The sequence below is a fragment of the Panulirus ornatus genome, chromosome 57 (genome assembly GCF_036320965.1).
Source record: "Panulirus ornatus isolate Po-2019 chromosome 57, ASM3632096v1, whole genome shotgun sequence".
In the NCBI taxonomy this organism is placed as follows: Eukaryota; Metazoa; Arthropoda; class Malacostraca; order Decapoda; family Palinuridae; genus Panulirus; species Panulirus ornatus.
In genome coordinates this window covers 5,209,676-5,227,396 of record NC_092280.1, presented here as the reverse complement: position 1 = coordinate 5,227,396, position 17,721 = coordinate 5,209,676, and the positions used below count along the sequence as shown (strand labels likewise).

The following is a 17,721-nucleotide window of genomic DNA, read 5'->3' as shown; positions in this document are numbered from 1 at the left end:
ATGCAGGGAATACATGAGAAGTATTCTCCCTCCCTATCCCCAGGGATAACATCCTAATCATATTTACAGGAAATACTCTAGTAGTTGCTAACACACTATACTTTTCCACAGTGGAATATCAAGTCGAGGTAATTCCAAAATCTTAATTTCTTTCAATAGCTACAGAATCTACAATTCTACAGTTCTTATTTACCACCAGTTACAATTACCAAGTGACAAAATTTCATTACAAGATGAAATTTGAGCAGCAGGACAAGGTGTTTCGAGTTAATCACTAAAATCAGACAACCGAAATGCACTGAAAATGTAGCTGGTACTTTTTCTCAAAGTACTGATAGCATCCCATCTGTTCAATTGGTGACCATAAAACACAGTAGTATTCAATGTTTTCTTTCATCTACACTGAACACATTCACCATTAGCCTTCCGTTTCCTTGAGAAAGTTTTCATTATACTAAATATCTGGTTTGAAAGCACTATAATGTATGGTGTTCCTCGAAATCATGTGTTTCATATACAGTAACTTGCACACACCTGTTTGCTTCACATTATTTTTTTCCCTGTGAGGGCCTTGTATGTAGGTGCTGACACATACTGCTAACTGATCCATGACTAATTTGTGCAAAGCTGTCTTTGGTAAATTTAATAATGTTCAATTCTCCCCATTTGTAGATTCTATTAAAGTTTTTCTTGCATCTTTTGATCTCCGTATTATCCAGTCATTTTGATTATGCATCATCAACAAAGCTATGGCCACCCCTTAGTGGGAGTTCCCAGAAGGAAAGGGTGACAGATATACAGAAAAAAAAAAAAAAAAACCTGTGCACCTACCCATACATTTTCAAAGGCAGTGTCTCACTTGCATATTATTACTCTGTCATCTCTCCTTTGGACTCTATAATTCTGCAAATGTCTGAAGTATTCTAGGGCTATGTTTTGAGTCCATAGGGTCTTGATCTATTGAATGAGAAGAGGCACTGATGAGGTGTTGCAAGCAGCAGCTGCTTGATAGTGGATCCCGAGAACCCAGTGCACTTATAAATCTCATGAGTACACACATTTCTTGCTTCCAGGCAAGTATTTGGGCTCTCCTCCTCCTTAGAAAGGTAAGGTTAGTCAAAGTACAGTTGTAAGAAACAGCACCCAGAAGCAAAATTACCCAACAGAAGTTGTAACATGTTACAATAAATAAAGAACATAATTCCCTAAAGATAGCCTGAAGCACACCAAGGTGGGTTACTACTGCTAACACCATTAAAGACACTAGTCTGAGCAACCAGATGTATGATGTTTTCCCCACTCACAGTTATCATTGTACCTACCATAACCCTTAGGTGTGTATTGCATCTGAAAGTATATGGGGAATGGACAAAGCTTTTAGTGGACACTGTTGATAGATTGGGAAATGTAGATTCCTCTGCAATGGCAAATTCCCCATGACTGTACTCCCTGTAGTGCAACCTCATTAAAGTCGACTACACTCATGGATGCAAAACCCAGCAACACCTATTTTGTCAAATGCATTTGCAAAATTCTGAAAAACAGAATCCATTTTCTTTCCCTCCAATAAGCTTTAAAGTATGCATAAAGAGCTAATAATTGTGTTTGCATACTTTTTCCTGGTAAAAATCCATGTTGGCCTTCATGTATATAATTCTTTAAGTTTTATCGTGTCCTTTATTAACATGATTTTCATTGCAACTGAAGTCAGGCTAACTGCCTAAACTACTTAGATATTAGCTTATCTCCTCCTTTGGGTATTACTGTTACACTAATCTGTGTCTCCCCCCATTACAACAACACAAGGAATAGATTTCATTTTGACAAATCCTTAAATGCAGATCTGCATACAATACAAAAAACTATTGTTAACAAAAGTGCTAATTCAACCCTTCTAATTCTCTTACCCTTTGTAAATGCACCATATGTAGCTTTTAACAGACTGAAGAGCTGCAGATTAAAAGATCATCCCCACCATACCAACTAAATCTAGTATGACCTTCAAATATGCCATGTACCATCAGTGTAAGGTAATCCACAAGATCAGACTTCTACAAACCACAAGGTTCACCAGCCACTTTTCTGAGGCAGGGGTCATAAGCAGCTTCATCTAGCATGAACTGGTTAGTATAGGTTTTTCTATCATTATATATCTAATGCGTGTTCCCTCTTGGAACTACCTCAAAGGGGTGGCCAAGGAAATTAGTCTCTTCATAACTAGTGAACCTCACTCACTTCTCAGCATTTAGTGCCTCACCCTTAACAGGCCACTGTCTGAGGGCAACTGTAGTGCAATGTTTGCAGAGGCTCTTACCTTATGTTCCTACATACTATGTCTAATGTCCCTGCCTAATATTCCTACCAACTATTATTACTGAATGTTCCTACCTATAAGTCCCTACTCACTACTATTTATTGTTCTTAGCAATCTACCAAAAGGCAGGGCTGGTGCTTGGGGCTCACCGCAGGAAAATCTAGTTATGAAGAATGAATTGTGTAAGTCAAGTGTTGTCAAGTGTTATGTATGACAAGGAGAGATTTCATGATTGTCAATGGAATGCTAGTAGTCCACATGTGGGTAAAACATCAAGATAAGACAGCTACCTGGGTTAGGGGAGTGCAACTTTACAACCACTGAAGTTCTGGCTCACTATGCAACCATCACTAAAACTCCCGATACCCAGGCATGTAGTACTTGTTACATACCTCCTTGGTTATTGACTGCCTACCACCTACTAGCTCCATTTCCAAGAGAAAATTCAACAATTTCATCCTTGATAAATGCACCTTCAACAGCTTATAACACCTTACAAAAGAGCAGTAGCTTACATAATTTCCATCATACCAACGACAACCAATATGACTGACATATGACTTGCAACTTCATTGTATGGTGATCCCTAAAAGCTAAAAGCAGGCTTTTACCAACCGCAAGGTCCATCAGCCACTTTTCTCAGGCAGGGGTCATAACAAGCAGCTTCATCTAGCACACACTGGTTAGTATAGGTTTTTCCATCACTGCTACATATTGGCTGGGAGTCTTTGGTGCATCTATCTCCACACTGTCGTCCTGCAATCAAAACTTGGTTTAGTCCAAGAAAAAATGTAGTTAAAGCATGGCTAAAGAAAATAATATGGCCAAGAAAAGAGCTATAACCAATCATTACAACAACATATTGGCTTAATGCAAACTCTTAGAAGTATATATCATATTCATTTATTTATTAATATGACAGCTAGAGACTGTGTGTGAACGAATGGGGCCTTTGTTGTCTTTTCCTAGCACTACCTCGCACACATGAGGGGGGAGGGGGTTGTTATTCCATGTGTGGCGAGGTGGTGATGGGAATAAATAAAGGCAGACATTATGAATTATGCACATGTGTATATATGTATATGTGTGTATATATATGTGCACATTGAGATGCATAGGCATGTATATTTGCATGTGTGGATGTGTATGTATATACATGTGTATGTGGGTGGGTTGGGCCATTCTTTCTTCTGTTTCCTTGCGCTACCTCGCCAACGCGGGAGACGGTGACAAAGCAAAATAAAATCATTTATTATACTTAACCACAGTCTCCAGTGTTAGCAAGGTAGCGCAAAGAAATGGAGTAGCAATGGCCCAACCCACCCACATACACAAGTATATACATAAATGCCCACACACACACATACATAAATATACATTTCACCATATACATACATATATATATACACAGACATATACATATATACACATGTACGCATTCATACTTGCTGCCTTCATCCATATATATATTCAAACATTCTCCTTACCCCCTTACACTAGTTTCCAACACTAATTCTTAAAATGTCATTACTATCTTAAACATTCACCATCTTAAAGACACAGTCCATGAATTCCACATCCACCCAGTCACGACAATTCCTGCACAACCAACCATATTACTTCAAACATGTTCCCCTGTCTCATTCCCTTGAATCTATTTGTTCAATTAACTAAATCACATGCACAAAAAAAATGTGTATAAGCATGTTATTTCCTATTTCTATAGTACAAGTTAAGAGTTCGTCACCTTTGAGACAGTGTCTGCTGAACTTTCTATGTAATCAAGCAGCCTTTTGTACCTTTGTGAAAGGCCAGCAATCACTGCCACAATCATTAGTTTATTCTTATCATCCCCCACCCTAACACTAAAACAGCACTTATTAGAATTTTTTCTAACAGTTTTTTCCCCACAGCTTTTTGTTATGGCCTCTTGTTACTCTGATGCTGCATTTCAAAAGTATCATGTAGTCGTTTTAAAAACTTTATGGCTGTTATTAGGTTCCCCCTCCCTCTCCTCTCCTCTCCTCCATGTTGGATTGCTCTGCAGCCCTCAGTATCTCATTGTTGTCTAATTCACATACAGTTTTGGTTCAATATTTGTAGCAATTTATTTTATGAATATATCGTTTCCCATATGTGAATGCACTTCTTATATTTGCCAGAAGACAGTTTGTCTTTCACAATTCTCCTACAATATAGCTCTGATAATAGATTAGAGACAGCGTCGACACCTAGATCTCTTTCACATGCAGGTTCTTGCAATTCATTCCCGCTGAGGTAATAATCATACCGAGGCCTTCTTTTACTCTGTCCCATCTTTATCACCTTGCCTTTTCTACGATTAAATCCCATCATCCATTACCCTTACCAATTCTGGAGTTTCTCCCGATACCCATGTAGGATGATGCAATCATCCACATTATTTCCCTCAACCTTTACATGCATTCAGTGCACTTTACATACAAATTCCTGACACTTCCTCTAAAAAACCAGCATTTTGATGAAATGATTCATTTTACAAATATGGAGTAATGCCTGCAGTACTGTATTCACTCATCTCATGATAAATATTTTAAACTTATGCAGCGTTCCTGATTAAAAACTGCTTCAATTTTCACCATGTTGGAGAAAAGTTCAAGAAAAAAGTGCATATCAGAGATCACAGGAAATACTGGTTAAATGAATGTAGCAGACTTTATGGTCACAAAATTAAGATACTTTCACTAATCATTAGCAAAGTGTTAAGATACTATAACAAGCAGGTGGACAATATGTAATTTGTAACAGACACTTCACAATGCCCTGAAATTCAATTTTCCTGATTATCACAATTGTTTACCTCCAGAGATGGAAATGACGACTCACCACAGGGTCCATCTGCCATCTTGGTGATGCAGGGGTTCTTACATGCAGCCACTTCCAAGTCACAAAGGTTGACATAAGTCTTCCCATTACTACCACACACAGGATAGTATTCAGTTGGACAAATCTTTACACATGGATCTGTGAATAACATTTTGCATACAATGAAGCAAAGCTTATACCCCTAATTCTCTTAACCTTCATACAAATACATTTTCCGCAGCCTATAGTAACCGAGGGAAGAGTTGCATTTTACAAGATTATTTCCATCATACAAACTGCATCTACCATAACAATGACATATACTTGTACTATCAGTGTATGGTAATACCTAAGAGCAGACTTCTACTAACCACAAGGGCCATCAGCCAATTTTTTGAGGCAGGGGTCATAACAAGCAGCTTCATCTAGCACACACTGGTTATTGTAGGTCTTCCCATCACTGCTACATACTGGCTGGGAATCTTTAGGGCATTTATCCCCACATTGTCGCCCTGCAATTAAAACCTAGTTTAGTTTAAAGAAAAACTAAAATGCTATTGTCTAATAAACTTAGGCATACCTACAAAAAATATAACTACTGTTTTGTATCAAAATAGCAATGCAAGGGCTTTATGTATTCCCTTTAATGTATGATATACATTCGAACATTCATTAATCTATTATACAAGTTCTCAATGAACTGCTATGTACTATATTCTCTAGTTGTTGAACTATCTTTGAACATTAATTCATTATCTTAACACACTTGGTGCACGTTAGGTGTAAGTCAGTAGGAAAAAAATTCGTCTTCCTTGATTTAGGAAGATACAAGTCTGCAGCGAGTATTCTATATATGTACACGAATAGGTGTATATTGATGTGCATGCTCGTGTATATGTACACGTATGGTTGTGTATGTATAAACTTGTGTATATGAGTGGATGGGTCTTTTTTCATCAGTTTCCTGGCACAGCCTAGCTGATGCGGGAAATAGCAATCAAGAATGATGAAAAAATTATATAGGTAGGAGAAAAGTGCACATTAGATATCACAAAAATGCTAAAATGAAATGTGCTTAACAGACTAAACTGTCAAAGAAGCAGAGATGTTTTCCCTAAACAGCACAAAGCATTATGGTATTACAAAATGCAAATGCAAAGAATGTAAATCTTATCAAAACACCTTACGACGTACTGTAATCTAATTTTCCTATAAATCATGGTTTGTCTGTCTCTGGAGATAGAAAAGATAACTCACCACAAGGTCCATCAGCCTTCTTGGAGATGCAGGGGTTCTTACATGAAGCCACTTCTAGCTCACACTGGTTTGTGTATGTTTTACCATTGCTACCACACACAGGATAGTAATCAGTCGGACAAATTCTTAAGCAAGGGTCTGTGGGAAACAATTTGCATTAAATTTGGAAAAATTTCCATTTCCAATACACCAGTTTCAACACTTCCGATTCTCTTACCCTTTAAATAAATGAACCTTCTGGACCCTATTGCAAATGAACGAAAAACCGTATATTACATGACAATTTTTCACCACATTTATCATCTTCACATATGACTTCCACATTCAGTGTCAAGTACTCCCTAAAAGCAGGCTTCTACCAACCACAAGGTCCATCAGCTACTTTTATGAGGCAAGGGTCATAACAAGCAGCTTCATCTAGTACACACTCATTAGTGTAGGTTTTCCCATCACTGCTACACACAGGCTGGGAATCTTTGGGGCACCTATCTCCACATTGTCGCCCTGCAATTAAAATGCAAGTTAGTCTAAAGAAAAATCAAAATGCTATTGTCTAATACACTTAGGCATAGCTACAAAAAATATAAACAAGACAATACATTATATCAAAATTGAAATGCAAGGGCTTTATGTACTGCCTTTCATGTATAACATGCATTTAAACATTCTCCTTACTCTATTCCACAAGTTGTCAATGAACTGCAATGTACTATTTTCTCAAGTTGTTGTAACTGTCTTTGAACATTAATTAGTTATCTTAAAACACTAGGTACACAGCAAGTATGAAAATGTACATAGGTGTATGTATGATGATGCGTATGCGTATGTTTATGTGTATACACTGATACGTAAATGTATGTACATGTACGGTCGTGTATGTGTATATATGGGTGGATGGGTCTTTGTTTCCTGGCACTGCCTAGCTGATGAGGCAAATGGCAATCAAGTACAACAAATAAATATACAGGGAGAAAAGTGCACATTAAAGATCACAGAAAATACTTCAAAAATGAAATGTGTTTAACAGACTAAACTGCCAAAGAAATGTTTTCCCGAAACAGCACAAAGCATTATGGTACTACAACATGCAAATGGAGAGATTGCAAATCTTATCAAGACACCTTACAATGCACTGTAATCTAATTTCTGTATATACCATGATTTGTTTGCCTCTGGATAGAAAAGATCGCTCACCACAGGGTCCATCATTCTTCTTGGAGATGCAGGGGTTCTTACATGAAGCCACTTCTAGCTCACACTGGTTTGTGTATGTTTTACCATTGCTACCACACACAGGATAGTAATCAGTCGGACAAATTCTTAAGCAAGGGTCTGTGGGAAACAATTTGCATTAAATTTGGAAAAATTTCCATTTCCAATACACCAGTTTCAACACTTCCGATTCTCTTAACCTTTAAATAAATGAACCTTCTGGACCCTATTGCAAATGAATGAAAAACCGTATATTACATGACAATTTTTCACCACATTTATCATCTTCACATATGACTTCCACATTCAGTGTCAAGTAATCCCTAAAAGCAGGCTTCTACTAACCACAAGGTCCATCAGCTACTTTTATGAGGCAAGGGTCATAACAAGCAGCTTCATCTAGTACACACTCATTAGTGTAGGTTTTCCCATCACTGCTACACACAGGTTGGGAATCTTTGGGGCACCTATCTCCACACTGTCGCCCTGCAATTAAAATGCAAGTTAGTCTAAAGAAAAATCAAAATGCTATTGTCTAATAAACTTAGGCATAGCTACAAAAAATATAAACAAGATAATACATTATAACAAAATTGAAATGCAAGGGCTTTATGTACTGCCTTTCATGTATAACATGCATTTAAACATTCTCCTTACTCTATTCCACAAGTTCTCAATGAACTGCAATGTACTATTTTCCCAAATTATTGTAACTGTCTTTGAACATTAATTAGTTATCTTAAAACACTGGGTACACACCAAGTATGAAAATGTACATAGGTGTATGTATGATGATGCGTATGCGTATGTTTATGTGTATACACTGATACGTATATGTATGTACATGTACGGTCGTGTATGTGTATATATGGGTGGATGGGTCTTTGTTTCCTGGCACTGCCTAGCTGATGAGGCAAATGGCAATCAAGTACAACAAATAAATATACAGGGAGAAAAGTGCACATTAAAGATCACAGAAAATACTTCAAAAATGAAATGTGTTTAACAGACTAAACTGCCAAAGAAGAAATGCTTTCCCTAAACAGCACAAAGCATTATGGTACTACAACATGCAAATGGAGAGATTGCAAATCTTATCAAGACACTTTACAATGCACTGTAATCTAATTTTTGTATATACCATGGTTTGTTTGCCTCTGGATAGAAAAGATCACTCACCACAGGGTCCATCATTCTTCTTGGAGATGCAGGGGTTCTTACATGCAGCCACTTCTAGCTCACACTGGTTTGTGTATGTTTTACCATTGCTACCACACACAGGATAGTAAACAGTCGGACAAATTCTTAAGCAAGGGTCTGTGGGAAACAATTTACATTAAATTTGGAAAACTTTCCATTTCATTTCCAATACACCAATTTTCAACACTTCTAATTCTCTTACCCTTTAAATAAATGAACCTTTTGCAGCCTACTGCAAATGACTAAAAAATTGTAGATTACATGACAATTTTCACCACATTTATCATCACTTATGACTTCCACATTCAGTTTTTAGTAAACCATCAAAGCAGGCTTCTACTAACCACAAGGTCCATTAGCTACTTTTCTGAGGCAAGGGTCATAACAAGCAGCTTCATCTAGAACACACTGGTTACTGTAGGTTTTCCCATCACTGCTACATACTGGCTGGGAAACTTTGGGGCACCTATCTCCACATTGTCGCCCTGCAATTAAATCCCAGTTTAGTGTAAAGAAAAATCAAAATGCTATTGTCTAATAAACTTAGGCTTAGTTACAAAAAAATATAAACCAAGACAAAGTGTTATAATAGCAATATAAGGGCTTTATGTACTCCCTTTTAAGTAAAATATACACTAACATTCTCATTACTCTATCACAGAAGTCCTCAATGACTTGCAATGTAATGTTTTCAAGTTGTCATAACTATCTTTGAACATCAATTCGTTATCTTAAAACACAGAGTACACATTAGGTAGTAGTCTGCAAGAAAAAATTATAGTCCCCCTTGATTTAGGAAAATACGAGTATGCAGAGTATAAATATGTTCGTGTGTGTATATGTACACTGATGTGTATGCGTATGTTTATGCATTTATGTTGATATGTACATGTATGTATATGTGCATGTATGGTCATGTGTGTATACAAGTGGATGGGTCTTTGTTCGTCTGTTTCCTGGCACTGCCTAGCTGATGTGGCAAATGGCAATCAAGAATAAGTAAATATATAGGTTGGAGGTAAGTGCACATCAAAGATAAGAAAATTCTTTAAAAAATGAAATGTGCTTAACATACTAAACATAAAAGAAAAAGTTTTCCTTAAACATCACAAAGCATTATGGTATCAACATGCAAATGGATAGGTTGTAAATTTTATCAAGACACCTTACTATGCACTATAATCTAAATTTCCTCTATATCATGGTTTGTTTGCCTCTGGAGATGGAAAAGATCACTCACTGCAGGGTTCATCAGCCTTCTTGGTGATGCATGGGTTTTTACATGCAGCCTCTTCTAGTTCACACTGGTTTGTGTACGTCTTACCATTGCTACCACACACAGGATAGTAATCAGGTGGACATGTTCTTAAGCAAGGATCTGTGGAAAATTTGCATAAAATTTGGAGAAATTTCTTTTAATTTCCAATACACCAAATTAAACTCTTACAAGTCTCTTTCCCTGTTTATAAATGCATCTTCTGCAGCCTATAGCAAGTGACTGAAGAACTGTACATTACATGATCATTTCCACTACATCTATCTTCACACATAACCCACCTTCAATGTCAAGTAATCCCTAAAAGCAGGTTTCTACTAACCACAAGGTCCATCAGACACTTTTCTGAGGCAAGGGTCATAACAAGCAGCTTCATCTAGCACACACTCATTAGTGTAGGTTTTCCCATCACTGCTACATACAGGTTGGGAATCTTTGGTGCACCTATCTCCACATTGTCGCCCTGTAAATGAAACTAATCTAAAAAAAAGAAATAGTTTAAAAACTCATGCATGGTTAAAAAACTCTCAGCTTAACATTTATACCAGATCATTATCAAATCAGCATCATTAAGGCTTAATGTACACTTTTTAATGTATAATATGCATTCAAGCACTCTTTATACCCTCAAATTAGTCTCTGGTAATCTACAGTGACAATCACAACATGCTCCTGTTACCATTCAACATTCACTTAAGATATCTATCAATTCAAAATCCACCTAATCAAGACTAGTCCCTGAAGTACCATCCATTTACTAAAGATATGTTCCACTATCCAATTCTCTTAAAATCTGTCAAGTAAAACTATTCTAAGCAAAATTTGCTAAAGACAGACATGCTGAAGTGCATATATACAGATATATTCAGTACAGTACAGATATATTCAGTTAACACAAATACACGACACTTCAACCTTACTTTGATGTAAGGGGATTCACTTTAAAAGCAAGGCATATTGACATCTCTACCGTATTCACTTATCTGGCACTAAACAGTAACGAATTAATTTTCTTCCCCAATTACAAAAAAAATATTCAATTTTCATAATGTTGTATCTAGCTCTACATAATGAAAACAATGGGCACAATGGAGATCAAAGGAAATGGAAAAAATGAAATTTATGTAATGGACTCAACTGTCACAAAAATGGAGGCACTTTCCCTAATCAGCATCGAAGGGGAAATGATATTGCAACAAACAAATGGACAATTTGTAATTTGTACTTAAGACACCTTACAATGCAATTCAATTTACTGGATATCATGGTTTGTTTGCCTTTGGAGATGGAAAATATCACTCACCACAACGTCCATCAGCCTTCTTGGTGATGCATGGGTTTTTCTACTGACACAAGGTCCATCAGCCACTTTTCTGAGGCAAGGTCATAACAAGCAGCTTCATCTAACACACACTCGTTAGTGTAGGTTTTCCATCACTGCTACATACAGGTTGGGAATCTTTGGAGCACCTATCTCCACATTGTCGCCCTGCAATTAAAATCCCAGTTTAGTGTAAAGAAAAATCAAAATGCTATTGTCTAATAAACTTAGGCTTAGTTACAAAAAAAATATTCAATTTTCATAATGTTGTATCTAGCTCTACATAATGAAAACAATGGGCACTTTAGAATCAAAGTAAATGATGGAAAAATGATATGTACGTAACAGACTCTACTTTCACAAAAGTGGAAGCACTTTCCTGATCAGCATCGAAGGGGAAATGATATTGCAACAAACAAATGGACAATTTGTAATTTGTACTTAAGACACCTTACAATGCAATTCAATTTACTGGATATCATGGTTTGTTTGCCTCTGGATAGAAAAGATCACTCACCACAGGGTCCATCAGACTTCTTTGTAATGTGGGATTTCTTTGCATGCAGCCACTTCTAGCTCACACTGGTGTGTGTATGTCTTACCATTGTTACCACACACAGGATAGTAATCAGGTGGACAAACTCTTAAGCAAGGATCTGCGGAAAATAACATGCATAAAATGTAGAAATCTTTCGTTTCATTTCCAATGCACTAATTTCAACACTTATAACTCTTACCCTTTTCATAAATGCATCTTTTGCAGCCTAAAGCAACTGACTGGAGAACTGTACATTACATAATCATCTCCACTACATCTAACATTATCTTATGTAATTTCCACATTCAGTGTCAAGAAATACCTAAAAACAGGCTTCTACTAACCACAAGGTCCATCAGCCACTTTTATGAGGCAAGGGTCATAACAAGCAGCTTCATCTAGCACACACTCGTTAGTGTAGGTTTTCCCATCACTACTACATACAGGTTGGGAATCTTTAGGGCACCTATCTCCACAGCGTCGCCCTGTAAATAAAACTAATTCAAAAAGAAAAAGGCAAGAGCTCAATGAATTCGTGTGTGGTTACAGAAAATATTGAAAGCCATCAACATTTATACCAAATCATTACCAAATTAGCAACATTAAGGCTTTATGTATTCTATGTAAAGTATAACATGTCCTCAAAAATTCTTTATACCCTCAAATTAGTCTCTGGTAATCTACAGTGACAATCACAACATGCTCCTGTTACCATTCAACATTCACTTAAGATATCTATCAATTCAAAATCCACCTAATCAAGACTAGTCCCTGAAGTACCATCCATTTTCTTAAAATATGTTCCACTATCCTATTCTCTTACATCTGTTGAATACAACTGTTCTAAACAAAATGCTCACAAGAAAAACTTTTTTTTATACTATTGTCACTGTCTCCCGTGTTAACGAGATAGCGCAAGGAAACAGACGAAAGAAATGGCCCAACCCCCCCATACACATGTATATACATACGTCCACACACGCAAAAATACATACCTACACAGCTTTCCATGGCTTACCCCAGACGCTTCACATGTCTTGATTCAATCCACTGACAGCACGTCGACCCCAGTATACCACATTGTTCCAATTCACTATTCCTTGCACAGCTCTCACCCTCCTGTATGTTCAGCCCTGATTGCTCAATCTTTATCACTCCATCCTTCCACCTCCAATTTGGTCTCCCTCTTCTCCTTGTTCCCTCCACCTGACACATATATCCTCTTTGTCAATCTTTCCTCACTCATCCTCTCCATGTGCCCAAACCACTTCAAAACACCCTCTTATGCTCTCTCAACCACGCTCTTTTTATTTCCACTACATCTATCTTCACACATAACCCACCTTCAATGTCAAGTAATCCCTAAAAGCAGGTTTCTACTAACCACAAGGTCCATCAGCCACTTTTCTGAGGCAAGGTCATAACAAGCAGCTTCATCTAGAACACACTGGTTACTGTAGGTTTTCCCATCACTGCTACATACTGGCTGGGAAACTTTGGGGCACCTATCTCCACACTGTCGCCCTGTAAATGAAACTAATCTAAAAAAAAGAAATAGTTTAAAAACTCATGCATGGTTAAAAAACTCTCAGCTTAACATTTATACCAGATCATTATCAAATCAGCATCATTAAGGCTTAATGTACACTTTTTAATGTATAATATGCATTCAAGCACTCTTTATACCCTCAAATTAGTCTCTGGTAATCTACAGTGACAATCACAACATGCTCCTGTTACCATTCAACATTCACTTAAGATATCTATCAATTCAAAATCCACCTAATCAAGACTAGTCCCTGAAGTACCATCCATTTACTAAAGATATGTTCCACTATCCAATTCTCTTAAAATCTGTCAAGTAAAACTATTCTAAGCAAAATTTGCTAAAGACAGACATGCTGAAGTGCATATATACAGATATATTCAGTACAGTACAGATATATTCAGTTAACACAAATACACGACACTTCAACCTTACTTTGATGTAAGGGGATTCACTTTAAAAGCAAGGCATATTGACATCTATACTGTATTTACTTATCTGGCAATAAACAGTAACGAATTAATTTTCTTCCCCAATTACAAAAAAAATATTCAATTTTCATAATGTTGTATCTAGCTCTACATAATGAAAACAATGGGCACTTTAGAATCAAAGTAAATGATGGAAAAATGATATGTACGTAACAGACTCTACTTTCACAAAAGTGGAAGCACTTTCCCTGATCAGCATCGAAGGGGAAATGATATTGCAACAAACAAATGGACAATTTGTAATTTGTACTTAAGACACCTTACAATGCAATTCAATTTACTGGATATCATGGTTTGTTTGCCTCTGGAAATGGAAAAGACCACCCGACACAGGGTCCATCAGACTTCTTTGTAATGTGGGATTTCTTTGCATGCAGCCACTTCTTGGTCACACAGTCTAAAAAACTTGCACAGTATAATCTTCCCCGATTTTGGAAAATACAAGTCCCTTTTAAAGTTCATGCTGCACACAGATCACAGAAAATGATTGAATAAGCGATGTGCTAAACAGACTAAATTGTCAAAGTAGAAACTTTCCCCCTAAACAGCACTTAAACTATTAAGGTCTTTCAACATGCCAATGGATAGATTGCAATTTTTATCAAGACACCTTACAATGCACTATAATCTGATTTTCCTAGATACGATTTGTTTGCCTCCGGAAATAGCACACACTCACCACAAGGCCCATCAGCTTTCTTGGTTATGCAGGGGTTCTTACATGCTGCTACTTCTAGCTCACACTGGTGTGTGTATGTCTTACCATTGTTACCACACACAGGATAGTAATCAGGTGGACAAACTCTTAAGCAAGGATCTGCGGAAAATAACATGCATAAAATGTAGAAATCTTTTCGTTTCATTTCCAATGCACTAATTTCAACACTTATAACTCTTACCCTTTTCATAAATGCATCTTTTGCAGCCTAAAGCAACTGACTGGAGAACTGTACATTACATAATCATCTCCACTACATCTAACATTATCTTATGTAATTTCCACATTCAGTGTCAAGAAATACCTAAAAACAGGCTTCTACTAACCACAAGGTCCATCAGCCACTTTTATGAGGCAAGGGTCATAACAAGCAGCTTCATCTAACACACACTCGTTAGTGTAGGTTTTCCCATCACTGCTACATACAGGTTGGGAATCTTTGGAGCACCTATCTCCACATTGTCGCCCTGTAAATAAAACTAATTCAAAAAGAAAAAGGCAAGAGCTCAATGAATTCATGTGTGTTACAAGTGGATGGGTCTTTGTTTCCTGGCACTGCCTAGCTGATGTGGCAAATGGCAATCAAGTACAACAAATAAATATACAGGGAGAAAAGTGCACATTAAAGATCACAGAAAATACTTCAAAAATGAAATGTGTTTAACAGACTAAACTGCCAAAGAAGAAATGCTTTCCCTAAACAGCAACAAAGCATTATGGTACTACAACATGCAAATGGAGAGATTGCAAATCTTATCAAGACACTTTACAATGCACTGTAATCTAATTTTTGTATATACCATGGTTTGTTTGCCTCTGGATAGAAAAGATCACTCACTGCAGGGTTCATCAGCCTTCTTAGTGATGCAGGGGTTCTTACATGCAGCCACTTCTTGGTCACACAGTCTAAAAAACTTGCACAGTATAATCTTCCCCGATTTTGGAAAATACAAGTCCCTTTTAAAGTTCATGCTGCACACAGATCACAGAAAATGATTGAATAAGCGATGTGCTAAACAGACTAAATTGTCAAAGTAGAAACTTTCCCCCTAAACAGCACTTAAACTATTAAGGTCTTTCAACATGCAATGGATAGATTGCGATTTTTATCAAGACACCTTACTATGCACTATAATCTAAATTTCCTCTATATCATGGTTTGTTTGCCTCTGGATAGAAAAGATCACTCACTGCAGGGTTCATCAGCCTTCTTAGTGATGCAGGGGTTCTTACATGCAGCCACTTCTTGGTCACACAGTCTAAAAAACTTGCACAGTATAATCTTCCCCGATTTTGGAAAATACAAGTCCCTTTTAAAGTTCATGCTGCACACAGATCACAGAAAATGATTGAATAAGCGATGTGCTAAACAGACTAAACTGTCAAAGTAGAGACTTTTTCCATAAACAGCACTTAAACTATTAAGGTCTTTCAACATGCATAAGGATAGATTACAATTTGCATCAAGACACCTTATAATGCCCAGTAATCTAATTTTCCTAATTACCATAGTTTCTTTACCTCTGGAGATGGAAAAGATAACTCACCACAGGGTCCATCAGACTTCTTGGTGATGCAGGAGTTCTTACATGCAGCCACTTCTAGCTCACACTGGTTTGTGTATGTCTTACCATTGCTACCACACACAGGATAATACTCAGGTGGACAAATCCTTAAGCAAGGATCTGCAAAAAAATAATTTGCATCAAAATTTGGAAAACTTTCAGCCTCATATCTAATATACCAAATTAAAAAATTCCCTTGCCCTTTTTATAAATGCATCTTCCATAGCCTATAGCAACTGACTAGAGAACAGTACATTACATGATCATATCCACTACATTGATCACCTTACATAACTTTCACTTTCAATGTCAAGAAATCTCTAAAAAGAGTCTTCTACTAACCACAAGATCCATCAGCCACTTTTCTGAGGCAAGGGTCATAACAAGCAGCTTCATCTAACACACACTCGTTAGTGTAGGTTTTCCCATCACTGCTACATACGGGTTGGGAATCTTTGGAGCACCTATCTCCACACTGTCGCCCTGTAAATAGAATTACTAATAAAAAAGCTACAGTCCAATAAATTTGTTCATTACATAAAATACTGACAGCCTATCAACTTTCATACCAGTTCATTACCAAATCAGCAACATTATGGTTTAACATTCATTTTTTAATCTTAAATATGCACTCAAACATTCCCTTTACTCCCTCAAACTAATTTTTGATAAACTGCAATGACATTCATAACACATTCCAAGTTATCATTATACATAATCGCCGTTTCCCGACTCAACGAAGTAGCACCAGGAAACAGACGACGAGTGGCCCATACACTCATATACACATACATAAACGACCATACACAACATATACATACAAATACATATATATACACATGTACATGATCATACTTGCTTGCCTTCATCCATTTCTGTCCCTATCCCTTGCCATAGGAAACAGCATTGCTACCCACCTGCTTCAGTGAGGTAGTGCCAGGAAGACAAAGGCCAGATTCATCTACACTTGGTATCTAGCTGTCATGTGTAATGCACCAAAACCACAGCTCTCTATCCACATCCGGGGCCCACAGACCTTTCCATGGTTTACCACAGACACTTCACATGCCCTGGTTCAGTCCACTGACAGCACGTCGACCCCAGTATACCACATTGTTCCAATTCACTATTCCTTGCACAGCTCTCACCCTCCTGTATGTTCAGGCCCTGATTGCTCAATCTTTATCACTCCATCCTTCCACCTCCAATTTGGTCTCCTGCTTCTTGTTCCCTCCACCTGACACATATATCCTCTTTGTCAATCTTTCCTCATTCATTCTCTCCATATGTCCAAACCATTTCAACCCACCCTCTTCTGCTCTCTCACCCACACTTTTTATTTCCACACATCTCTCTTACAGTTTCATTATTTACTCAATCAAACCACCTCACACCACATGTCCTCAAACATTTCATTTCCAACACATCCACCCTCCTCC

The 17,721-nt window shown here is 37.3% G+C and overlaps 1 protein-coding gene across 7 annotated transcripts in view; it reads right to left on the bottom strand.

The window, feature by feature from the left end:
• Positions 1-17,721, bottom strand: part of LOC139766121 (uncharacterized) — a 74,762-nt gene that overhangs the window by 26,412 nt on the left and 30,629 nt on the right. For 6 of the 7 annotated variants that reach the window (XM_071694344.1, XM_071694338.1, XM_071694342.1 and 3 more), the window contains 15 exons: positions 16,625-16,765; positions 16,265-16,402; positions 15,044-15,184; positions 14,679-14,816; positions 10,426-10,566; positions 10,068-10,205; positions 9,172-9,312; positions 8,807-8,944; positions 7,973-8,113; positions 7,610-7,747; positions 6,779-6,919; positions 6,416-6,553; positions 5,530-5,670; positions 5,180-5,317; positions 2,930-3,070 (listed from right to left, as the gene is read on the bottom strand). In XM_071694344.1, the coding sequence (XP_071550445.1) occupies positions 2,930-3,070; positions 5,180-5,317; positions 5,530-5,670; positions 6,416-6,553; positions 6,779-6,919; positions 7,610-7,747; positions 7,973-8,113; positions 8,807-8,944; positions 9,172-9,312; positions 10,068-10,205; positions 10,426-10,566; positions 14,679-14,816; positions 15,044-15,184; positions 16,265-16,402; positions 16,625-16,765 (2,094 nt within the window). The remainder of the gene's footprint in view (positions 1-2,929; positions 3,071-5,179; positions 5,318-5,529; positions 5,671-6,415; positions 6,554-6,778; positions 6,920-7,609; positions 7,748-7,972; positions 8,114-8,806; positions 8,945-9,171; positions 9,313-10,067; positions 10,206-10,425; positions 10,567-14,678; positions 14,817-15,043; positions 15,185-16,264; positions 16,403-16,624; positions 16,766-17,721) is intronic. The other variant, XM_071694341.1, reaches the window with a different exon arrangement.